Here is a 25,138-nt window from a genome sequence, read left to right on the forward strand (position 1 = left end):
AGAATAATCCTCAATTAAACAATGTTTTCAATAATCCACACTGGATCTAATATATCATCATATAATATATATCACCAACATTTAAAATATTTATATACTCGGGTTTATCTCAACCATGCATTGAAATCAACAGGATGTGTGCCTAGAATTGCAATCTTCAAGGCAATTTAGAGGCATCAGCAAAGAAAGGGTAAAAAAAAGTCAAGATCGTGGTCATGCAATCAAAATTATGAAGGTAAAAAATGGCCACCATTTTAACTTTTTTGACCCCCTTCCCTGCAGACATCTATGGACGAATCCATCTGGTTGCTAACGTCTTCCCTGCATCTCCTTTTCCACCATGTATTTCTGTAAACTTCTTCAGATTGCCACTTAGGGTCCTAGATCTGTGCTTTGTTGGGATTTATTCTAGGGCTACTAAGTATATAAGGGCTGTAATTTCCACCCACTTTGTGTACGTCTAAATCACAGAGGGTGCAAAGCCAACCTTTTGTTCCCATGAGAGATAAGTGCCACTCGGGATGCTTTCAAAATGCATCTCTCAAATGCAGGGTCAGAGTGGGAAATTTTAAAGAGTGTTTTTGCTCTTTATCCTCTGTTACCTTGCAGCCCTTCTTCTCCCTCCAGATCCACAGCCAGGCTTACTTCAGCGCAGGCGCAACTTCGCTGCCCCTCGGAGACTGAATCACTGCAAAGGAGTGGGTTTCCTGGCAGGAGGTGGAAACCGGGGGGGGCGGGGCGCGGAGGAGGCAGAAATTCTGCCAGTTTAAAAACCAGTTGAGAGCAACGAGGCGGCGGCGGCGGGTTTTCTTCGGGCAGGGGCCGCACGTCAAGCGCAGCTCTTGGCCCGCCGCCGCATCTGCCTCCCGCGGAGCCAAAGGTGAAAGGCTCCAGCAGGTAAAGTGCTCTGGGCCTCACAAGCGGTTCTCCTTTCTGCCCACCCAAGTTGAAACAAATCTGTTTGTTAAAGGGGGGGCGGTGGATAGAGAAAGAGAAGAAACCCTCCATTCCTAGGAGGAAGAGACGCTTGGCAGTCAAAGAAGGGGGGGAACCAGAAAACTAGTCGCCTGCATTTCTTGCCTCTCTCTCTCTTCTCTCTCTCTCTCTCTCTCTCTCCTCTCTCTCTCTCTCTCTCTCCTCTCTCTCTCTTCTCTCTCTCTCTCTCTCTCTCTCTTCTCTCTCTCTCTCTCTCTGTCTCCTCTCTCTCTCTCTCTCTCTCTGTCTCTCTCTCTCTCTCTCTCTCTCTCTGTCTCTCTCTCTCTTGTCTCTCTTCTCTCTCTCTCTCTGTCTCTCTCTCTCTCTCTCTCTGTCTCTCTCTCTCTCTCTCTCTCTGTCTCTCTCTCTTCTCTCTCTCTCTCTCTCTGTCTCTCTCTCTCTGTCTCTCTCTCTCTCTCTCTCTCTCTCTCTCTCCTCTCTCTCTCTCTCTCTCTCTCTGTCTCTCTCTCTCTCTCTCTGTCTCTCTCTCTCTCTCTCTCTCTCTCTCTCTCTCTCTCTCTCTGTCTCTCTTCTCTCTCGTCTCTCTGTCTCCTGTCTCTCTCTCTGTCTCTCTCTCTCTCTGTCTCTCTCTCTCTCTCTCTGTCTCTCTCTCTCTGTCTCTCTCTGTCTCTCTCTCTCTCTGTCTCTCTCTCTCTCTGTCTCTCTCTGTCTCTGTCTCTGTCTCTGTCTCTCTCTCTCTCTCTCTCTCTCTCTCTCTCTCTCTCTCTCTCTCTCTCTCTCTCTCTCTCTCTCTCTCTCTCCCACACAACGGCTGCAAAGTCCTCCATTGGCCACTTAACTCTGCAGGCGCAAGAACCCAAGGGGGGAAAAAAGCCTCCCCTCGGCAGAGAATCAGGTTTTCGGAGGAGAGCTGCTTTGCTTTCCCTCCGCCAGCTTGGGGCAGAGAGAGGGAGGAAGGGAGGGAGAGGGAGAGAAAGAGAGAGAGAGAGAGAGCGCCAAGGAAAAGCGGGAGCAGAAAGAAGCGGGCATTTGCTTGGAGAGGTCTTCAGCTCCCCTGGAAGTCCAGGGTCCCGGCAAGCAGGCTTGAAAGGATGTTCGAAGCCGCCTGCCTCCGGGCCTTCTCCTTTCCTGAGCCGGTTTTCCCTGTTAGTAGCCACTACTAACTCAATCTGCTAGCAAACCGCGATTGGGTCTTGGGGGAAAAAAAGAACCCAAGAAAACACAAAAACGAAAATCTTGGGCCAAGCTGGGGTAGGAGGGCCGGCTTTGAAAGAAGCGGGGAGGCGTCTGGGAACATTTTGGGACAAAGAAGTGTCGTTAGCTTCAAAACCTACAACAGAGGAGCGAACTAGGAAGTGAGTCGCTTCCCAGCCACTAGGTAGAGAGTCTGACGACCCACGTCCAAAGGGGCCCCCTGAAGCAAGTTTTCCCGGCATCCTACAAGGGGCGAAACTAGTGGGCAGCGGACCTGCATTCTGGAATTGGCTCATCCTTCCAAGGAATTGCCCTGAAATGACTTTGGTGGTGCGCAGCTAATGCAGCAATTGTGGGGTTTGTTTGTTTGTTTTTTTAGACTTCTGAACGTTCCCTCCCAACGTTCTTCGTCTGGTTATTAAATCTGGATTCAAACTGCACACTTAGCATGCACTAAACAGCAAGCTCTTTGGGTTCACACAACCTGAAGGGAGTGTGCTTATTTGGCTTCAATTCTCCAGCCTTCGGATAACTGTACACTCAGCATGCACTAAACAGCAAGCTCTTTGCGTTCACACAACCTGAAGGAGCATGCTTGTTTGGCTTCAAATTCTCCAGGCCTTCGGATAACTGTACACTCAGCATGCACTAAACAGCAAGCTCTTTGCGTTCACACAACCTGAAGGAGCATGCTTGTTTGGCTTCAAATTCTCCAGGCCTTCGGAGAAGACAGGGCCGTCTTCTAGGCGGGCCCGGTGCTCTTTTGCCTTCTCTCCCCCTCCAAGTTGGGGCTAAGTGCAATCGCGATGGCGGAGGGAACGGGAGCGGGGCGGGGAAATAACAAAACATTTTCGCCAATAAAACCCCTCTTTAATAGCCAAGTGGTAACTCGGGTTGGCTGCTGCTCTTCTCAAGCACGTCTAAGCTGCTTTCGCTTTTCGGAAGCTCGCGATGAAAGTCTGGCTGCGTTTTGCCCCTTCGCCTGGGGGGGGGGAAGGACCACCTGCCCTGAACGTGGGGGGCGGGGGGGCGCTTCCCAGGCGCCCCCCCCACCCCGAGAGAAGGCTGGGAGGTTCTTGGCCATTAGGCGCCCAATTACCTTCCTCCCCCTCTGCCTTTCTCTCCTGCAAAGGCCCTGCGGGAGCCCATCTTCCTCCCGGGGATCCTCGCTGGAATCCTTGGGGCGTTTTTAAACCTCGGGTGACGCCGGGAGGTTTGCCAACCGGGGTGTCTTTCCGCGTTCTTCGACTGCCTAGCGCAGGGTTAGGCAACCCTGGCTCGTTTAGGACTAGTGGACGGGTGCGGAGGCCACCTCCCTGCGCAGCGACGAGAAGCAACCGACGAGAATAACCGGTTTCGGTCGAAAGCAGACCCATTCTTGGAATTTCTTTTCCACGACGCGCGCAAACCCGTGTACGTGCCTGGCTTCACCCAGCCACCCCCCCACCCCACCCCACCCCTCTTCAGAAGACGTTCTGGAGGAAGAGCCAGGGAGTTTGGGGGGAGACTGATGGAATACGCTTGGGGAGAGTCTAAGAGCGCCCCACTTCTCCTTTGTCGCCAGCCTTGCGAGTCGGGAGACTCGGGGGCTCCCTAAATACACACTTCGTGGGAAATAGATCCCTTTGGGCAGGGAGTCCCGCGCATCCCGGGCGTTAAACCTTCCTTCGCCGTTTCTTACCACCACCCCCACCACCCACCCCCGCATTTCTCCGAGCAAACCCTCGGCAGTCAGGATCTGGTTCTGCGGTCTTTGAATGAGGTTAAACTTAGATCCTGCCTTTTTATCTGCTTGCGGCCTTTCCCTCTTCCTGCCTACCCGGCCCCCCCACCCCCGGTGCTTTCTTTCCCCCCCCCACACACACACAGCCCTCCTTGCTGGGTTCCTGCGTCTGCGCCACTTCTGAATCTGACTTAAGTGAGTCAAGGCCGGTCGCTCCGGCCCTGCCGCGGGGGTTGCTGCCCAAGCATGTCTCCGGCGCGCCCTTTCCCTCCCCCCCCCACCTCCTAAGTTTCACCGCTCTTTCTCCCAGTCATCGTTTCATTAAATGAGATTAATGAGAAGAAATCCCTGTCTCTCTCGCGCTCCCAGGAGTGGCTTGCTCCCTGGCAGGCCGCAGATGGGAGCCACCCTGGCCTGGCTTGGTCTCCGGCAAATTGGCTTCTGAGCGAGTGCCGGTCCTTTTTCTGACTTGCTTTTAGGGCAGGGAAGAAATCGTCGGTCGGTCTCCAGCCCACCCCAGCCCACCCCACTCCCAAACCTGACCCAGAAGCGAAGCAGGAACCTCTCCTCGCGGAAAGAAAAGGGCGCTGGGCCTAGCCTCATTCGGCTCCTGGTCCCATTTGCGGACTCAACGGCCACTCAGAATAAGCCCCTGTAAGTCGTGTTGCGGGGTGAGGTGTGCGTGTGCGTGTGTGTGTGTGTGGGGGGGCGAACTTTCCCACCAGCAATCAGGGAGGCCTTCCGAGCCGAAGAAGAACGGATTGGATTGTGACCACAGGCATTTGAGAGCGAGATCATTCCGGCAGACCTTTCTCTCTCGCTTGACTTCACACGAAAGCCAAACAGGAAGGTGTCAGCTTTTCTCGCACCTTTAAAAATTCCTCCCTGCCCGCCGGATTCCCCCAAACGCTTGTCCGATCTGAAACGTTTTCAGAGTGTTTTGTGGAAGAATCACTGGAGGGGGGGGGGAGTGTCTCCGAAACCTGGAACTGCGCCCTGGCTCTCTGAGCAGTTGAATGTGAAAAACAAAAGGGAGAGAGGGGGAGAGAGAAAGAAAAGCCACAGGAAAAAAAAGTGTTTGGGAATAAATAGCACCTGCATTTAAAATGATTCATTTTACCCCTTCAAGTAAAAAAAATCAAGGACTCTTTTTCGATATTTCGTCATCAGCCGATTTATACGATTCAATCCTTAGGGCTTAATGTTGAGGGAGGAGGAGGAGAAAAGGCTAAAACTTTACTGCTGTGAATAAAAATTATCTTGGCAGTTTGAATGATTCCCCCGAGTTCAGTCAAATGCGATCTTCTTAGCAATGTTGTTATTTGGGAACAGATTATATTAAACCCCAGGACTCAAATTTGAAGAGACAAAATGTGGGCGAGAATCACAGCAAAACGTTCTAAGAAGTAGGTGGGAAAGGCTTGAGTTTTTACAGTTGAGGAAATGTGTGAATTGGAGACTGACTGGTGCAATACTGGGAGTGGGCTAGAGATGCTATCTGGTTCTCATGTGACAATCCAAAAATAGTTTTCTTCCCCCACAGAAAAACTACTTATTTTCCATCAGTAACATATGCTTTCGAAAATATAATTAAATGGTATTCCACACACCAAATTCTGATCCTAATCAATAAACACTATTGGTTTCTGAACAACACTCTCTAACAAGGTTTTACCCATTTGATCAGTAGTTCTCCTTTTAATGTGTCAATCGTTCCTTATCGAAAATTATTTTTACTCAAGGAGGGCACTATTGACTTCCAGTAGACTTATTTTTTTTTCTAAATTTGTTTGCAAAAATGGCTTTTATTTACACTTTTTCCCCCCTCTCCTTTTCAGTTAACAGAAAATGTGGGGCTTTGACAAACTGCAAAATTCAGGTGGGATTTTAGGGCAAATCGAATCAGCTGCTCTACACAGATTTCACTTCTGTCTGAATGTACAATTCAATCCGTTGCTTGTTTATGGAGATAAAGATCCCAGCCTCAGTATTGCTTGCTGACCCAGGTAAGAATTGCAGCTTTCAAAGATTGCAAACTAAATAGGATTCACAATTCTTCTGAAACAGGTACCTTATATCCTGGTAGAAATTGATGAGATTTTTTCCCTCTCCAAAACGATGCCCCAACCCATTCTTTTCATTCATTCTCAACATATAGGTGTGGCGAAGAGGGTTGTTCCTCCCACTTTTGTCACGTAAGGAGAAAGAATTATTATTGTTCTTAAATATAATGAAATATTATTTAAACTTGTATGCCGGCTGACTCTCAACCATTCTGGAAAGTGGACCATCACTAGCAGGTCAGAATGTATAGCATAATCGTAATCGTCTCTCTCTCTCTCTCTCTCTCTCTCTTTTAAAGTAACACAAAACCTGCACCGGGAAGACGCCCACCAGAGTCACGTCTCAGTTCTACGGTTGTAGTGCACGCTGCTGTCAGATCGCCCGGTGCAAACCCCAGAGATATTTTTAAGATCACTGCCACAAACTCACTGTCTGAAGTGGCACCATGCTCCCCACCTCCACTGCTAGGGGAAGTTCTAGGCTCGAACTAAGCCATTTCAGGTGCGCACCCTTTTTCTAGACCTTTCCCGCGTTTTCATTCTCGAGTAAAATGGGTTCAAACATCAAAGAGAGCCTGGGAAAGGTACATATATATTTTTGTTTTGCCCTTCATCTAGACGTACCGGTATACATTCCGAAGTTGGTTTCAGCCAACATCTGTTTTACATTCCGATTTGCTATCGCGTCTACTGGGAGCCTCGGATTGCAAAGGCGCTGACCCGGGGTCTCAGAGCGGTTGGCAGGCGTGGAAAAAGTCCACTCCCAGGAACCTACCTTTTGCCTTTCCTTCGCGCGCGCCGAAGAGCTTTTCCCGCGACAATTAGGACTCGAGAGTCAAAAGCCCGGTTCACCAAAACCTAAAGGAAGCGAGACATACGCACGTGCGAAATGATTTTTAAACCTTGCCGTTCGCCGTCAAGAGGATCGGCGGTCGGTAGTAGCAGCCTTTCTCATCGGGCTAATTACCTCCCGCCAACGAGTCGGCAACTCGAACCAGATCGGTCTCGGTGGGTGGGGTGGGGGGGGGGGAGAAGCGGCCCTGGGCGAGCAGCACCGCGGCACGCTTGGAGCTGGTCCTCGCCCGCCGACTAGAGAGCCTCCCGAGGTCCCTCCGGAGCCAGGCGCTGGCTCCGAGCCAAGGCCAGCGCTGGACGCCGGGCGACCTGGCTTTTTTTTTCCTTTCGGGCCACGCGTGAAGCCAGCAGATGGGAAAAAAGGAGGCAGGTCTGCTCTGCCGCCTCCAGAAGCCGCCGGCGCAAAGGCGCGATCCTTCAGCGGCAACCCCCGCGCTTGGAGGGAGCGAGCGAGCGATCCCGAGTCGCTCGCTCGCCAAGCTGGCCGTTTCCGCGCTAAAGAGCGAGGGCCCCGCCGGCTCGTTTGGAGCAGGACGCCCGGGATCGGTCTCCTGCCGCCGGCTGGAAGACACCCGAGCTTCCTGCTTTCCCTTCTCCGGTCTTGCGGGAGGCGTCCTCACGCCTCCAAGGTTTGCTCAGCTCCGGAGGGGCCCCAACGTCCCGGGGACAAGAGAGAGGGTGTTTGTTTGGGGGTTTAAAACAGCGTTTTCCAACCTTAGGAACTTGAAGATGCGTGGACTTCAACTCCCAGAATTCCCCAGCCAGCTGGGGAATTCTGGGAGTTGAAGTCCACGCATCTTCAAGTTCCTAAGGTTGGAAAACGCTGGTTTAAAAAAAAAAAACTTTTTCCCCCGGCTGCTGCGCCCTGGCGGGTGGGTGGGGGGGGTGTGGGGGAGAAGAAGGCCCTGGGGCAGATCCACCTGTGGTTGACCTCCCTCCCTCCTCCTCCTCTTCCCCTCCTCGCACGTGTGTCATCAAAACAAAAAAGAGGGGAGGAGGGCGGGGAAGCAGCCGAGTAGTAAATACGGAGCAATAAACAGCAATCAAGAGGGCGAAACTGAAAGAAGCGGCCTAGTTGCTTGAACGACCTTGTCAGGGTTCTTCCCCCCCCCCCGCCGCCCACCTCTCCCGCGCCAGCTTTTTATTGAAAGCAGCCGGGCTGGGTGGGCTGCCGCCTGCAAGCGCGCCCAAGTGGAAGGCTTGCTTGCCCGATCTTGTCAATGCCGGAGAGTTTTAAGTCTCCTCCCGCTCTCCCGACGGCAGCCTCGAACTCAAGACCCTTCCCAGCTCTCCCGGACTGCCAGCCGGACGAAGAGAGAGGGGTGGTCTTTACTCTCTGGGCCCTTTTCCCGGGCAAGCTCACCTGGGAGTCAGTCCGGGCCTGCTGCCCTTGTCTGAAGGAACCCCCCCCCCCTTTGCTCGAAAAGATGGCTCTTGGGCCATCTTTTCTCCCTGGTCTGGTTAGATACCCAGTGAAGCTTCCCGCCCTGTAGTCCGGCCTGCGTAGTAGTTTACACGCCAGCCCTGGAGGCCTTCCTTTCCTTTCCTTCTCCAGGATCAAACCGTCTCCGTCTCCGGGACGCTTGATAACAGCTGGACTCCACAGCCCTGCCTGACCTAGACTGCTTTCCCGTGAGAAGGCGGCAAATCCCACTGATTTGGGGGACAGCCGCTACCAGAGAAAGCCTGGGCACAAAAAAGAGATGAGCGTCAGCCCTGTGTGCCCCGTCTGTGCCTGCCTGCACTGAAGCCATTTTTTTCACCAAGTGGCGCCCCCCCCTCCAGATTTGTGGGCCTAATATCATTCCCACTCAATGCATCTTTGTAGGTACTTTGGGGGGAGGGGAAGTTGGGATAAAATAGAACTCCTGTTCCTCTGCCCCCCCCCTCGCACGCATCTCCGGCCTGTCCCCAAATCTGCTGTTTTGTCAAGGGATCTAATCCTCAAAAGAGTTGGCGGAAAGACTGGAAGTTACTTGGAAATCCACTAAATCAGCAAAGGAGCACTCAAAGAAAGCCTCCCCCCCCTCTGCCTCTTCTTTTTTTTTTCTCATGAACGAAAGTTGGGGGGAGGAAGGGAGACGGGGGGGGGGGAAGAAGGGAGATTCAAAAGAATGAATGACCCAAGAGACAAAAACCGCCTTAAGCATAGTGATCCTTTTTCTGTTTTCTCTGGGTCATTTGGGTCAGGTCAGCAATGCTCTTTCCATGTATTCCAATGGAGTTTCGGGGGTACCTACCCCGAAATCCAAAAGCTGAATTGTGAGTGGATTTGAGGAGCGCCAGGGGCAACTGCTATGAAGCTGCCATTAAGAAATTTTTCCTCCGCCCGCCCCCCCCTTGAACAAAACAGAAACTGAATGGAAAGGCAATAGCCACCACCACCCACCCCATCCCACCCCTCCAGTCCGATTTCCTTCTCTTTCCCTTGGCTTCTTGTACGCACAGCAACAAACACAAGGGCTTTCAAACTGGCTAAAACGGAAGTGTACAAAACCCTTACTATGGAGATGAACACAAGCTTGCACTTAATTCTCTCACCATCCCACCCCCCAGTGAACTCAAAGTTTCTTTCCAAACCTTTCCTTTGCTCATTGAGCCCTTGTGACCCTGCACAGATTATGAGATTCTGTAAACATAGTATTCTATGTTCGATTCAAAATTATTTTTAGAAGAAGCCTAAAGATGCCTTCCTCCAACACTGGTATTTCAGCCAGTCAAGACAAAAGTTAGGATACGGTAATCTAACCAAAAAGTATACTGCTGCCACCAGCTCTCCCTAAATCAGGCTAGGTAAGCATGCTACTAGAGACCAGCTGAAACCAAAGACACTCAGTTCAACTAGATGTAGGGCCCATTCCTAAAAAGAGACATCGGTCAATATCAAGAACCTATTAAAACCAAACTATTTTTCCCATTTGAAGTTTTAAGTAGGTCTATTATTTTGTTTGAATTAATTCCAATATCTTTCGATGAAGCGATTTAGGGATCCGATTATAATTTAAAATTTTAGTCCCTTTTCTTTGGATTATATTTAAGAAACTAAAATGTAACTCGTTTCAAAAGTAAGACAGACTTTATCCAAAACCAAGGATAAGCTCTATAAATTCTAAATTTAAATTTCCATTTGATTCCTTTGAGATTAAATCCCGTGTAACTTAATACGATTCCCTTCAAAATACATACAGATACAAAATACACATCCCTTCAAAATACATAGAAAACAGATACAAAATACACACGGCAGCGTCAGTGCATTGCCCTTCTGATAATTCAAAACATTTTTTAAAGAAACAATTTTTTTAAAAAAATTTTTTTACTACAATACTGCAATCGCTTGTGATTAATTCCTTAATGGAAATAAAAATAAAAATCCAAACAACTAAAGATAGATTCGATCCTACCCTGTTTCTGAGCCCTCCTTTCTTATCTCCTTAGAGGCCCAGCTGAGGTGAAAAGGCGCCTGATCGACCAATTCTTAATTAAATTAGTCTGAATTTATTTACTATTTGTGGCCCTTAGCAATCCAAAGACAATCGCTGCCAAGTGTTGCCTTAGATTAGATCGGTGATAGGTCGTCCCTTTCTCTTGAAAATTTACACCAGAGGCTTAGCAATGGAGCTTCTTTTCACTGCTGCTCTGATGGTAGACTCAGTCCTTCTCCGCTAAAGGTAGCTTGCATTGGTTAGTTATTATGGGAAAGAACTCCCCCCCCCCCCTGCGCATCCCTCAGACTCCTCTATTCAGGAACTGACCTGAAGGTAAGCTTCTTCATTTGGCAAGACTTAACCTTGTGCTCCTGCAGCCATCCCCCGAGGCAATTTATTCTATTTAAGAAAGGGGGGGGGAGTCAGAGAAATTATGAAAGGAGGTGGGTGGGAATCCAAACCATCGGTAAAGCGAAGGAAGCAGGGGCCACCTTAAAAATTCTTCCCACTCGCAATCAGCCACCATAAGAATCAGGTAATGATCTTATGGAATCTTAAGAGCTTAATTTGGCACATTCGCTTTGGTGGGCTAGAAAGGTGGGCGAAGCCAAAACATTAGAAGTAGTGCTTCTGTGCTCAGATGCTTTCACACTTACATTTTGAATTTTTTTTAAAAAAAAATAACACACACACACACACACACAATCCTAGCAGCAACCTCTTTGTCGAGAAAGAGAAAAAAGGGGAGGGATTAAACATTTAGGATCCAATCTGGGTCGCTTTTAGTTAAGAATGTTTCACATAAATGCATAATCAATAAAGAGTGCTAAGGCACAAATAACTATTAGAAAGACAAACATGCTGTATAAAACGATTTACGTACTAGGATGAGAGAGAGAGAGAGAGAGAGAGTGGGACAGAAACATATATTAAAAATGATGTATATTTTGAAAGGTTCAATGCAATATTAGACATGCTTGCTCAGAAGAAAAAGCCCTGCACAAATTAGTGGGATTTAGTTCTGTGTAAAAGTACTTAAGACATGAAATCAGAAAATGCTGCTAAAAATAGCAGGTTTACATACACCCATTATTTGTTTCTGGATCTTTTTATGACTTCTGTAATGCCGCCTTCCTTTATGCGTCATACGGCAGTGCCTGTAAGTTCAATTAGCCAAACGCCTCCTGACCTTTGGTTCTAATGCTAGTCAATTGTGATGGCTTGCCTGCTCAGATTTTTGTGAATTTTTCTCCTAGTGAATTTTTCTCCTAGATTCTAGAGGTATAATTAAACACAAATCTCAAAAAATGTAACAATAATACTTCTATCAAGCAAGTGGTTGATTCAGAGCATTTTTTATGATCACTTTTAACTTCATCCCAAGTCTATCTGGCAGCGTATTCCACTGAAATCAATGTAAAATAGATGAACTCCACGAGGTTTACTTACTGATAAAAGAGTTCAGCAGTGATAATATAAATCAAAACTGATTTGCTAGCACTCAAAAGCTTTGCAGACAGTTACTTGGGGTTTTTTTTATATACAAAACTATTGTTTTAATTTAACACTAAAAATAATGATTCTATTCATGACTTTGGCTTATAGATTCTTAAAAATTTAATTTAAAAAGAGGGATTAAATATCCAGACATCAATGCTCTTGGTCCAACTGAATGGTAATTTATTAATAAACAAGTCAATAACTTCAAGGTATCTTCAACAACAACACAAAGGAAAATGATAAAATGATAAAATAAGATTAATACAATCCCCCTTTTTCTTATATAATGGAAGAAGAAGAAAAAAAGAGCGTTTCAGGTCATTTTTGTCACTGCAACAATTTTAAAGTCAGTTGTTGTTGTTGTTGTTGTTGTTGTTGTTTTTCCTGATGGGAGAGGGGCAAACATTTTGGGTGTTTGGTCCAAACGATCCAACAACAGATTTAAAAAATAAATTACTATGTTCCATTTACACTTTAAAACAAGTCTTTGCGTTATAAAACAGCCCTTTGGGGGGGGGGTTGGTGGGGGGGGAGAGGGGAAAGCGAGAGAAATGGAGAGAAAGAGAGAGAGAAGAATAACGCGTGTACTGCGCAATCCACGTTGCGTAGGAGTCAAGGGGCAAAAAAAAAAAAACAAAAAACAAAACTTCTCACTGCTTTTTGAAACGGGCCTGCGCCTCGTTAAAGACTGGCGAGGCCCTCACCCGAAGTCCGTGGCAAAACTCCCCACCCGTCTTGGGAGCCTCTCGGGGCAGTCTCGTTTCGCGGCCTGCCTTGCGCCTTCAGCTGAGGGGATGCGCCTCTCTTCGGGCGGTAACCCAACCGGGTCAAGCGCAAGGCAGGCAGCCAAGCAGGCTGGCGCAGGAGAGCGCGCAGGGTGGGATGTGGGAGGGGGAGAGAGTTCTCAAAGGGGTGTGTGGGTGTGTGTGTGTGGGGAAGGGGAAAGCATACAAACTTACGTGTTATTGGTGTAACACTGTCCTTAAACAAACCATGACTTAATTACTTATTGGGCAAATGCGGCCTTTTGCACTGGCGAATAGTTTTGTTTCCCCCCCCCCACACACCCACGCTTTGGTTTGGTGGGGAAAGAAGGCCGGAGGGCCCAGTTGGAGTTCTTATCACTCGGCGGCCACCGCCGCCTCCGCCGCCTCTTTCCCTTCCCGCTCCCGGCGGTCAAAACTTGCTGCAGTCGTAGACGAAGGCGCCTGAAGGGCGATAAAGGGTTTGGCTGGCGGGAAAAGCCATTTGGCAGCTGCTGGCCGCGCCGCTGCCATTACCCGGAGAGTTGTTCAAGCCCAGCCGCTGGGAGGACTCGAACATTTCCCTCACGGCGTGGAAATTCTGCTGCTGGCCCGGGTAGCCCGCCGAGGAGGCGGCGGCGGCGGAGGAGGCCGACGTGGCCGCGGCAACCGAGGCGGGCGCCAAATGCGTGAGCTCGCCCACCGCCGAGGCTTGGTTGAGGTACCAAGAGGCCAAGCGGCCGCCGCCTTGCGGGTGCCCCTCCTGAGGGCTCAGGCTGAGGGAAGAGGCGCTGCTGCTGCTGCTGGCCGCCAGGCTGTACTCGGGCAGCGGGTCCGGCTCGACGGGGCTGCTCCCCAGGTGGCCCCCGCCGCCGCTTCGGTCCCCTCCGCCGTTGCCTCCCGGCCCTCCCCCGGCGGCAGCGGCAGCGGCGGCGGCGGCGGCGGCCGCGTAGAGACTCATGGCCTGCAAGTTGCAGTGGTAACTGCTGCTCGTGCCGGTGCCGCCGCCCGCTGGCGAGGCCGCGCTGTTGGTGGTGTTGACGCCCTGACTGCAGGGGGCGCTGTAGAGCGAGCTCTGCGCCGCGGCCGCCGCCACCGGGGAATAGCAGCTGCTCAGGGCCAGGGAGGCTGTCCTGGAGGTGGAGGCGGCGGTGGACGACGAGGAGGACGAGGAGGCGGCGGAAGAGGAGGCGGCGGACGGCTGCAAAGCCAGCAGCTCGGCGGAGGCGCCTTGCGGCGAGGCGCGGAGGGAAGTCATGATGATATTGTCCACGCTGAAGCCTCCTCCCCCGCCGCCGCCGCCGCCGCCGGCGGGATGAAGGTGGGCCGGGGGATGATGGAGGGCGGCGTGGTGGTGGGGGTGCGGATGATGGTGATGGGAGTGCTGGTGCGGATGGTGGGGGTGGTGCTGCTGAGTCTGCGGCTGGGACTCGGCTGCTCCGCTGGACTCCAAGCCCAGCGCTCGGCCACCGCGCGGGCTGCCTCCTCCTCCTCCCCCGCTGGAGAGACTGCTGGTGCTGGAGCTCTCGGGGCTTTCGATCTTGGGCACTGGCGCTCCTCCCAGGGGAGACAGGGCTTGCGGGGGAGACGCGGAGCCGTTCTCCGTCTTGATGTCCTGAAGTCTGACGGGGGGAGGAGGAGGCGGCGGCGGCTGTCCTCCCTCTTGCGGCTGGTGCCGAGGCGGCGGCGGCGGCGGCTCCTTCAGTTGGAGGCGCTCCTTCTCCTCCTTGTCCTTAACGGCGTCTTTTTTCTTGAAGCGGCGTCGGCGTCGGAGGAAAGAGCCGTTCTCGAACATGTTGTAGGAGTCCGGATCGAGGGTCCAGTAGCTGCCTTTGCCGGGCTTCTTGTCGTCGCGAGGCACTTTGACGAAGCACTCGTTGAGCGAGAGGTTGTGCCGGATGGAGTTCTGCCAGCCCTGCTTGTTGTCCCGGTAGAAAGGGAAGCGCTCCATGATGAACTGGTAGATGCCGTTCAGCGTGATCTTCTTCTCGGGCGCGTTCTGGATGGCCATGGTGATGAGCGCGATGTAGCTGTAGGGCGGCTTGACCAGGTCCTTGGGCTGCGGCTGCGGCGGGTACGGCCCGTAGGGCCTGCCTATGCCGCCGCCCCCGCCTCCTCCGCCGCCGCCCGGGTACTGCTCATGAGCTGCCGGGTGAGTCGAGTACATGCTCATGGGGGCAGGCATGGCCGCGTAGCCCCCTCCGGCTGCCGCCCGGTAGTAGCTCTGCTCGCCGCCGAGGTAAGGTACCACTCCCAGCGAGTTGGGGCTGGACACCGAATAGCGAGCCTGCATGGCCTCCCTTCCACAAGCCCAGCCGGGCCAAGCAGCAGCAGCAGCAGCAGCAGACTGGCCTCCTCCTTCGCCGCCGCCTCCGCCGCCTCCTCCTCCTCCCCCGCCGCCGCCTCTTCTGCTTTCCCCCCTCCACCCCTCCGCAAATCCGGAGCCAAAAAAGTATAAACCAGGAGAGGCGACCAGGATCTTCCTTTTTTCCAAAAAGAAGAAGAAGAAGAAGAAAGGGGGGCGAGCCAACAAATCCCCCCCTCTGGATCCTATTCGGTTTTCTCCCTTCTTCGGCTCAAGTGTGCAACAAAGAAAATGGTCTCGAAAAAATAATCAGTAAATAAAACAGCCAGCGAGGAAAGGAGGAGGGGTGAGAGGGGGGGACTCGATCTCCTTCCCTTCTCTCCCCCCCTCCTCCTCCTCCTCCTCCTCCTCCCGGGTCTTCTTCTTACACCGAGGCGCCGACACTCCACGGAAGCGGCCGCCGCCGAGAAGAAAAGTTAGTTACTTCCATCGAGCGTAAAAATAGAAACGCGCGCCCGCGCGCACTCACAGGAGCCCACACTCCGCTTCCCGAGTTGTTGTTTTTTTCCCCGCCGAGCTCGCCAACAGGTTGACAAACGCTGTCCCGGCCAGGCGAAGTAAACAGCGGGGAAGAGAGGAGAGAGGGAGAAAAAAAATGTGGAGGGAGAGGCCCGGTCCGGATATTTCTCCCCTTCTCTTCCTCTCCTCCTCCTCCTTCTCCTCCTCCTCCTCTCTGGTCTAAAGCTGAGCTTCGGGCGAAAGATCCACCTTCTCTCGAACGCCTGCGGGTTGAAGCGCTGCCCCGATCTCCGCGCCTCGGCTTCCTTCTGCCTTGCTCAGCCGCGATCTGCTCGGGAAGGCACCGGAGGAAAAAACTTCTGAACTTTTGAGCATCCGTCGCAGAGGCAAAGACTTTTTTACGCACTCGCTGGAGGTTCCCCCCCCCCTCACCCTTTTCTTTCCAGGCCACGAAGCTCCGCCCTGCCCCGGACTGCGCAGCCAATGAAAAGGCGGAGGCGAGTTCTGAATGGGCGTCGGGAGAGAAATGGTGCCGCTAGTACGCTGGGAGCTGACGCCGCCGCCGCCCGGTGAATTACAGTCAGTCTCTCTCTCTCTCTCTCTCTCTCTCTCTCTCTCTCTCTCTCTCTCTCTCTCACACACACACACACACACACACACACACACACACACACACACCCCTCGTCCATCTCCCCCTCCCGTATACGGCTTTTCTAGCCTCAGCACAGGACGGTTAGGTGGATCAAGTGGCCGTGTCTACTCGTCCGGAATGAAAACATGCCCGCCCAGTCACTCACCAAGAGGCGAACACCGCTTTAACCACAGTCACATCTCTGTTAATGCCACTAGGTATTGGGAAGGCTTTGAAGAAGATTAACCGAGCTTGCGCGGTAGGCTCAATGTTAGATTTCATGGGGGGGGGGAAAGAGAAATTGATCTGGCTGGAGGGGGATTAAGGTGGTAGCGGATGATAGAGGGGAAAAGGACTATAGCTGTGCTGAACGTGAGAAGTCGCCCAGCCCGTTTTAAGAGTGTTAATATCTCGATTTGACCCGCTTGCAAGCACGGCACGCGGTACAGTGGTGGATTTCCAGAGCCTTTTCATCGGACTGCATCTACTTTTTTTCCCCATCCCGAGACAAGGGTTCGGAAAATGGGGATCTAGCCCATCGTTTGGACATTTAAAGTGGCAATATAAAGGACGACGTCAAGGGGAAAGATATAAACGGGGACCTTAACTCTTCCCGTGGGTCCAAACAACAAGCTGAGATTTCTCTATGAATCTTGCAAAAGAAATCCACAGCTATGAGAATAGAGCGCCTCGAATTGTCGCATGACAAACTCGGTGACAATCTAAAATATTTTTTGGCAAATGTGGATATTTATCGGCAATCTGGATGCCAGCGAGCCCTTCCCTCATTACGGTTTGTGCAAATCGGAAGGCTCTCACTCGCCCCACACCGCTCACATCCCTCTGAAACTCTGATTTCTCTCTCCCCCTCTCTCACACACACACTTTGCTTTTTTAAGCTTGGCGGACTCTGGTTCACCACTTCGCCTGGCCTGAATAGCAGCGAGCTACAGCCAGCCGGGGGTTCCCACAGCTTCCTCGCTTGGCCTGGCCTTGGGTTGCCCGAACGACTCTCCCTGACTCTCATATCTCCTCCATGAGGCCCTGCCAACGGCCCTTTAGGCACGCTTCCTTCTTCCACAGCCGCCCAGAGTTTTCTTGGAGGTCCTCACTGCTTCTCCCAGTGTCATCAGGGGCTGCGGGAGAAATGGCAGATGGCCTTCCAGTCTTTCCAGATCAAGGTGAGAAGGAGAGAGCCCCCACCCCTAGCCTCTTTCCCAGGTCTGTCTGATCAAACTTCCAGGAGTAGCTTTCTTTCTTTCTTTCTTTCTTTCTTTCTTTCTTTCTTTCTTTCTTTCTTTCTTTCTTTCTTTCTTTCTTTCTTTCTTTCTTTCTTTCTTTCTTTCTTTCTTTCTTTCTTTCTTTCTTTCTTTCTTTCTTTCTTTCTTTCTTTCTTTCTTTCTTTCTTTCTTTCTTTCTTTTCTGCCAGCTTTTGACAAGTTTTCAGCGAAGCAGGCAGGCAGGATGGATTTAGCAAGACCTGCCTGTTACCTAGGGTGTGTGGATGTGTTACACAGAAAATTCCCCCCACACCACACCACACAGATTCACAAGAATCTCTCTGGCTCTTTTTCTGTGAGGAGAATCGAAGATAGATGGCTGCCGATTTGAGGAGGGAAGGAGAAGGAGAAATCCGGTGGATTCCCAACTGTGACTGCCTGGTTCTAAAGCCGTGCATTTCAGAATGATTTAAAAGAAGATGGGTCAAGGAAAATATGCCCCCTCATGCTTGAGTATATCGCTCTAGAGCAGTCTAGCAAGGAAAGTTACAAGGTCGGGGAAATTGTGTTTAGACTTTACCCTGGCATCAGTTCTGTTATAGACTTATTTTCCCAGCCCCCTTCTTTCAGAAGAATTCTGAGAACCGCTTTTGACAGACTTTGATAGAAGCACTGTAAGGATCGAAGGGAAGATTAACAGGGGACGGGCTTAAAGGCCCCCTTGCCTTATTGAGGGCAGGGCCAGGCCAAAGCCAAGAAGCCCCCCAAAACCCCATTCAGGCTTCCAGATGCCCTTCTATTGATCCCCACCAGCTCTGGATTTTCCCAAGGTGCTCTGTGCTGCAAGAAAGTCTTTCTGAAAAGCCTTCAAAATTGTCCCTTTTGTCTCTCCAATCACAGCCCCAGGCCAGTGGTTACTAGTGAAGATTGGTTGTCCTTACAGCATCACATCTCAGCTGGATGTAACAACAGAACGTGTTTTTCCTTTCTCCCCCCAGCCATCTTTGTGACTTGATAATTGTGACTTGATTAATCATTAATAGGAACTATTTTTAAACACGTTTAAGGGGTGGGGTGGGGGAAATGGGGGGAATGGGAGAGAGATGATCACTTCGTCCCAAGGTGTTAATTTGTCCCTTTGCACAAACAGCAAATTCTGTCTACCCAGCCCATCTCTTTCTCTGAGCCCCTTGGAGGCTGGGCAAGGCAGACCCTCCAGATACTTTCCCTCTGTTACAGCTGAAGCAAGTTGCTGGTACTCCAGCCGCAGCCAGCTTTGATTTAAGCCTGCCCTTGCTCCAAAGAAACATCTTTGGCTGGTATTTTTTTCTCCCCCCCCATTGCTCCTGAAAGCCAATTGTGGGTAGTAGCAGGGAGGGGGGTGTTGGGGTGGACAGCTGAAGTGAGCTCCTCGCTGGACCAAGACTCTTGGGCTGAGATTTATTTGCCAGTGAAGATGTCTTTATTGCCAATATTTATTTGTTGGAAAATAAACCCCATTGAGTTCAATAGGACAGACCTTCAATAATCGTATTTCATTCTCCCTTCTCTCCTCCCACCCCCCCATTTTGCCAATATGTTATTTATTTTATTTATATCCTACCTTTATTTTTATTTTTTATAAATAAGACAGCGAACACACCTCTAATTAACATTCCGCCTCCTATTTCCCCCCCCCACACCAGCTACCCTGTGAAGGACTGAGAGAGTGACTGGTCCAAGGTCACCAAGATAGCCAAGGTGATAGCCGTACTCTTCAGGTTTAGTTGGCAGTTAAGTCCTGCCAAGATCCATCCGGGGGTGTTATTCTCCAGCGAGGGGTGTAACTCTAGACCACCCAGGCGGCGTTCCCCCTTTCAGTTCAGCAGAATTTACTTCTGAATTGTCTGTCTAGAATTGGGCTACCGGATAGCCTTAAACTTTTAAACTCGACTCCGAATTGGGGCTGTCAAATATTGTGACACCCTTTGCTTCAAGCTAAAGTTGCTGAGAAGCAAGGCCTCTTGGTTTGCTTCTGGGCAATCTGTGGCGATTATGGAAGGGACCGCTTGGGACTTGAGTGATCAGAGTCCCTGTCTCTGGTGTGGTTGTGATAGCCATTCAGGGGGAAAAAAGAGAGAAGAGACATCATTTGAGTTCAGGGATCCAATGCCTGTTTTTCCCCACCTGGTGCTTTCCAGATGTATTGGACTACATTTTCTTTTAATCATCGGCATAATGAATAAGGCTTTTTTTTTTGACGAAGCACGATCGGAGTATCCAACGCGTTTCGAGGGCACCTGGTTGGGGACGGTTGTCAAATCTATATTCCACTACTAGGCGGTGCCGGAATCTGAAGAGATGTGTGTGGATGGAAAGAATGCTTTCGACTTTCTCCCCACCAGTGAAGCTAAGTTCCCAGCGCAATTCCGTCTCCTCTATTCGAGATTGCAGTTTTACAGACACCCCCCCCCCCACCTCTCCTTGACCTACGGGCGGATTTGTTCCTAAGGAAGGCCATTCGATTTGAATACAGGTCCTAAACCGAACGCCTTTCGACTCTGAATGACTTCAGCGGACAGCGCATCTTTATTCCAAATATCTGCATTTAAGGATGGCCGGCTCGGGATTTGTTCTCCTTGTTTTTACAAGCTCCTCTGGCTTGGGAGCAAGATAACGGCTGATCCTGAACAGTATCGGCTTTGGCCACAAAGAAGACTTGCTTGCTTCCAGTTCGATGCCACGAACGGGGCAGACCTGGCTACTGACTCAACCGCGTTGAAGCCATAAATAAAATGGATCGAGTGAAACGGATTGAAATGCCGGCGATTGCAAGGAATAAGGAAGGAAAGCAAACTAATCGACACCTAAGATTTTACTTTGGCCAGTCAGATCCCCCAAAATAATCCCAGATCAGTTTGGAGGAGGAAGTGGGAGTGGTGGTGGTGGTGAAGGGATAGATAGCTGTTGGACATTATACTACCGGCCACTCCAGCTTTCCTTGCCCATAGTTTTTTTGTCCGCTCATTTGTTTATTTTGAAGACGCGGGGCTACTAAGCCGAAGGAATTTGGAGTGGGGGGGGGCTTGGCTCACCAAACCATCCGCAATGAATATTCCACCACCTGTAGGCGAAACCTTCCTTTCTCCAAAATCAGTGCTTTCTTGTTTATTCGGAGCGAATTGACGAAGATCCGGTGCGGAGAGGGCTTTTCCTCCCACTCATTTCAGCGAGATTTACTTCTGAGAAAGCCTTAGAAGATACCACTTCTGTGGTATCTGCGCAGTTCCAGCCCCGCTCCTTCTGTCTCTTTACCTTTAGGATCAACTTTCTCCTCTGGGCTCAAGAGGGATAAAAGCGGCACGTAAAGAGAAAGGGAGAGCGGAGGAGAGTAGTGAGGGTGGGGTGTGTGTGTGGAGAAATAGGATTTTACTCCCGCTGGAAGAGCGGCACACCGTCCTTTAAAGCAACCAGCAGCGAAGAAGTAAGCCTCAGAAGCCTGACTCCAGAGCACTAAAGGGCGCCGGCGAGGCACAAGCAAGAACCGCCTTTCCAGAAGAGATCCCACCGGGGGGGATCCCTCTGGCTAGCTTGCCACCCGAACCCCGGCAGATCTGGAGTGTGGAAGCACCGGGCGTATTTGAGCAGGTGCTCCCAAAGAAAGGTCGCTTTCTTGATCCCGCGCGTTTTGTTTTGTTTTTTTTTTAAAAAAACGATTTAATCTGAAGAACAAGCTCCCAATTAACAACCTTTCCCTCCCCCCCTCCTGGTTTCTCTCCCTCGCTTGCCAAATGCGAAGGAAGGAAGGGAGGGAGGAAGGGGATCGGAAAAAGAAAAAGAAAACCAGTTTGCACCAGAAAGCTTTTTTATTTTTTATTTATTTATTTATTTTTAAAATCCCATTTATATCCCGCCCTTCTCCGAAGACTCAGGGCGGCTTACAAGCTTAGCAGTAGCCTTCATTCTATGTATATGCCTGCTTATTAGGGCTTTCACACACCCCGTAAGCGGCATTATTACAAAGTCAGCTTAATTTCCCCCAACAATCTGGGTCCTCATTTTACCTACCTCGGAAGGATGGAAGGCTGAGTCAACCTTGAGCCTGGTGGGATGCGAACCTGCACTAATTGCAGGCAGCTGGTGTTACTTAAGGAGGCATTAGCCCACTGCTCCACCAAGGCTCTTCTTTATGTCTTCTCGGGCCTCTCTCGTTCGTGCTTCCTTTGCTTCCTTGGTCCCAGCTTCCTTCCTGTCTCTCCTCGGCTTTTCCAAGGCCAGGGAGGGAGGGAGGGAGGGAGGGAGAAGGCGGAGAGAACCGCGCTGAGGTTCGTTACCTTTCTCCAACTTAACGCCAGCCAGAGAGGAGAGAACGACAACTCCCATCATTCTCAGCCTGATTGATGGCTAGCCTCTTGATGGGAGTTATTGCCCAACACCTCTGGAAAGCCATTAGGTAAGGGATGTTCACAATTTGTGGCTCTTAGCTTTCAACGACAACCTGTTTTTTGTTTGTTTTTTTTGCTTATCTGAGCGCGGGCGAGAAACCTAACTGACCTCAACAGAGGAATACAATCCACCCTGGCTTAAAAGACTTCTCAGGAGTAAACCCACTGAGTACTATTGTCTTTCCCGGTGGTGGTGGTGGTAAATAATGGACCTGCGGCTCTCCTCTCAGCAAGGCATTGAGCGCTATATCTCCTGCCCTCTTTCCTCTTTCGGGAAATTCGCCCGTGCAAGTCCAATTCTGCATACGTTCACAGCCGAAAAGCAAATAGCTCAAGATTTGCAAAAAAAAAAAAGGGCGAAAAGCGAGGATAGCTGCTTGCCATTCGGCAGTGTCTCTCTCTCTCTCTCTCTCTCTGTGTGTCTGTGTGTGTAAGTCCATCTGCACAGGCTCGGGACAAGTGGGACGCGACGAGGCAATTCAGTCTCCCGCGAAGGGGTGGGTGTGGCAGAAACTGGCTTGCCTCGCTTCCGTAAACTGCCCTAACAAACACCAGCTCCAAATTAATCGGATTTGTTGTTGTTTTTTTCCTTGCGTATGGGTGCAGAAACCGGCGGAGGGCGCTGCGCGTCCCGTCCCCCCCCCTCTCTCCCCCCCCCCCGAGAACGCGAGGGACGCTGACATCCGAAGTTGTCGGAGGGATCCTGCATCCGCTCCCGGGCGTATTTATTTATTTATTTATTTATTTATTTATTTATTTATTTATTTATTTATTTATTTATTTATTTATTTATTTATTTATTTATTTATTTATTATTTTTAATTAAATTTTTATACCGCCCTATTCCCGAAGGACTCAGGGCGGTTTACAGGGCAACATAAAATATGATATAAAAATAGTATAAATTAAAATAGATTAAATTACATAATTATTAACAGTATTTAAGAGGTCTCTTGATTACGATTGTTTTATTGCACTTTTTTTTTTTAAAAAAATCAATATATTAAAATACATAAAAACAGAACAAGAGATTTCTTCAGCAGAAAGGAAGCTGGACGAGCTGCAGGGGTGTGTGTGTGTGTGTGTGGGGGGGGAGAGTGGAAGGAAAACCGCCCCCCTTCTTCCTGCGTCCCGACCCCCAATTTGTCGGCAGGGAGACCAAGTGGCGCTTTTTCTCAGCATGAGCCGCAAAAGAAGGCAAATGCATTTCCCCTGGGCGTTGCTCGAAAGCAGCCCTGCACGTCCCGTTTACGGTGCCAGAAACCTGCCTTGGTTTAAGGCAGGGGTAGGCAACCTCGGCTCTTTTATGACTCGTGGACTTCAACTCCCAGAATTCCTGAGCCAGCATAGCTGGCTCAGGAATTCTGGGAGTTGAAGTCCACGAGTCATAAAAGAGCCGAGGTTGCCTACCCCTGGTTTAAGGTAACCCCGGGTAAGTGGGGCGTGCGGGCGCCGGTCTGCTGGCTTCGGGTCTTGAGCCGACAACTTTTCTGATTATTATTTTTTTCTCTTTAGGGTTCAGAGCGCCCCCTGACGGAGCGGGTTGCAATCACGTCGTTTTTGAACACCCGGCTTTCTCCCACTCCGGTTGGGTGCCGTTTAGGAGAAGGCAAGCCGACAAGCCACTCACTGACTTGCAAAACCAAAATCCCTTTCTGCCCAAATGGCCCCCAAATACCAGAAAGATGAATAGGGAAGATAGGGAAGGGGGCTGGGGGGTTTGTTTTCTGCTCAGTGGTAAAGGGGATGGTGGTGACGAGGAGGAGGAGGAGGAGGAGGAGGAGGAGGAGGAGGAGGAGGAGGAGGAGGAGGAGGAGGAGGATGTGCCTTGCACACTTCTGAGTTTCAAGGAGGCTTCTGGGGCACGGTGATCTGCATGGTAGAGCTGGTGGCGGCGTCAGTGATGTCACTTCGCACACATCAAGCTGTCACTGTACAATTGATGCCCTTTATGTCGTCAGGCTTCCACCGGATGCCTGTATCTAAAGGCCCAGCCTAGTGAAGTCATGTTTTAGATCAAGCAAATCAAACTTATCTCTAGAGACATTTCTATTATTCTAGCAGAAATTGAGACTTTTTCTACGCTAGGAATTGATAACATATTCCACCCATTGCTGGCGCAGCATAAAGCCCATCTATTAGTGATCTATGAGCACAGAAGTAGTTGAGTGATATTATAGGTCCCTAGTATGCAAAAGTCTGGTGTTTAACTTGGCAAATTGTGCTAGTCATGAGAGTTCTTTATAGAATAGAACGGGAAGATTCCTTGGAGGTCTTCTAGTCCAGCCCCCCGCCCCCCCTGCTTAAGCAGGACAACCTATACCATCTCAGACAAGTGTCTGGCTAGCTTCTTCTTAAAAATCTCCAGCGATGGAGCGCCCAAGATTTCTGGAGGGAAGCTGTTCCACTGGTTAATTGTCCACGCTGTCAGGAAGTTTCACCTTAATTCCAGGTTGCTTCTCTCTTTGGCCAGTTTCCAACCATTGTTTCTTGTCCTGCCCTCTGGTGCTTTGGTGAATAATGTGACCCCACCCCCCTCTTCTTTGTGGCAGCCCCTCACCATGAGCCTTGGTGGAGCAGTGGGCTAATGCCTCCTTAAGTAACAACAGCTGCCTGCAATTAGTGCAGGTTCGAGTCCCACCAGGCTCAAGGTTGACTCAGCCTTCCATCCTTCCGAGGTAGGTAAAATGAGGACCCAGATTGTTGGGGGCAATTAAGCTGACTTTGTAATAATGCCGCTTGGGGTGTGTGTGAAAGCCCTAATAAGCAGGCATATACATAGAATGAAGGCTACTGCTAAGCTTGTAAGCCGCCCTGAGTCTTCGGAGAAGGGCAGGATATAAATGGAATTAAAATAAAAAATAAAATAAAAATAAATAAATACTGGAATACTGCTATCATGTCTCCCCTATTTCTTCTTTTCTTTAGACTAGCCAAACCCAAGTCCTGCAGCCGTTCTTTGTATATTTTAGTCTCCAGGCCTTCGACCATGTTAATTGCTCTTGTCTGAATTTTTTTTTCAAACTCTCAACATCTTTTTTATGATATGGTGACCAAAATTGCACGTGTGGTCTTACTAGGGTTTTATAAAGCAGTACTTTGCGTGATCTTGATTCTATGCCTCTGTTTATACAACCCAGGATTGTATTAGCTTTTTTGGTGGCGGTGCACACTGCTAGCTCATGGTCAAGTGATCATCCACGAAGAAGCAAAGCCCCATCTGCGGGATGCAGGCAGCACACAAAACCATGCCCCCTCCAGTCCATGGAAAAACCTCTCTCCACATAACTGGTCCCTGGTGCCGAAAAGGTTAGGGACCTCTGCACTAGGACTCCAAGGTCCCTCTCATGGTTACTGTTTTCAAGCCAGGATTCACCCAGTCTGTACTTGTTCCTTTGATTTTTCCTGCCTAAATGTAAAACTTTGCTTTTCCCCACATTGAAACTCATTTTGTTGGATAGGGCCCATTGTTCAAGTTTGTCAAGTGGATTGATTATATCCAGAACAAATATGGGACTAAAAAGTTTCATTTAGCATTTGAATAAGTTTTCTTTTCTTTTCTTTTTTCTTTTTATATGTAATATTAGTATTGCTTGT

At 50.1% G+C, this 25,138-nt stretch overlaps 1 protein-coding gene across 1 annotated transcript; it reads right to left on the minus strand.

Annotated features, from left to right (window-relative positions):
• Positions 1 to 12,754: 12,754 nt before the first annotated feature.
• On the minus strand, positions 12,755 to 15,669 carry FOXC1 (forkhead box C1). Its single transcript, XM_081324643.1, has one exon. It carries the CDS (start codon positions 14,733 to 14,735, stop codon positions 12,876 to 12,878), a length of 1,860 nt encoding a protein of 619 aa, XP_081180769.1. The 5' UTR covers positions 14,736 to 15,669; the 3' UTR covers positions 12,755 to 12,875.
• Positions 15,670 to 25,138: the final 9,469 nt, after the last annotated feature.

Source organism: Vipera berus (assembly GCF_964194415.1).
Source record: "Vipera berus genome assembly, chromosome: 3".
NCBI lineage: Eukaryota > Metazoa > Chordata > Lepidosauria > Squamata > Viperidae > Vipera > Vipera berus.

What these genes read in the sequence shown, in the direction of transcription:
- FOXC1 (XM_081324643.1), bottom strand. Translation starts at nt 14,735, where the DNA reads ATGCAGGCTCGCTATTCGGTGTCCAGCCCCAACTCGCTGGGAGTGGTA.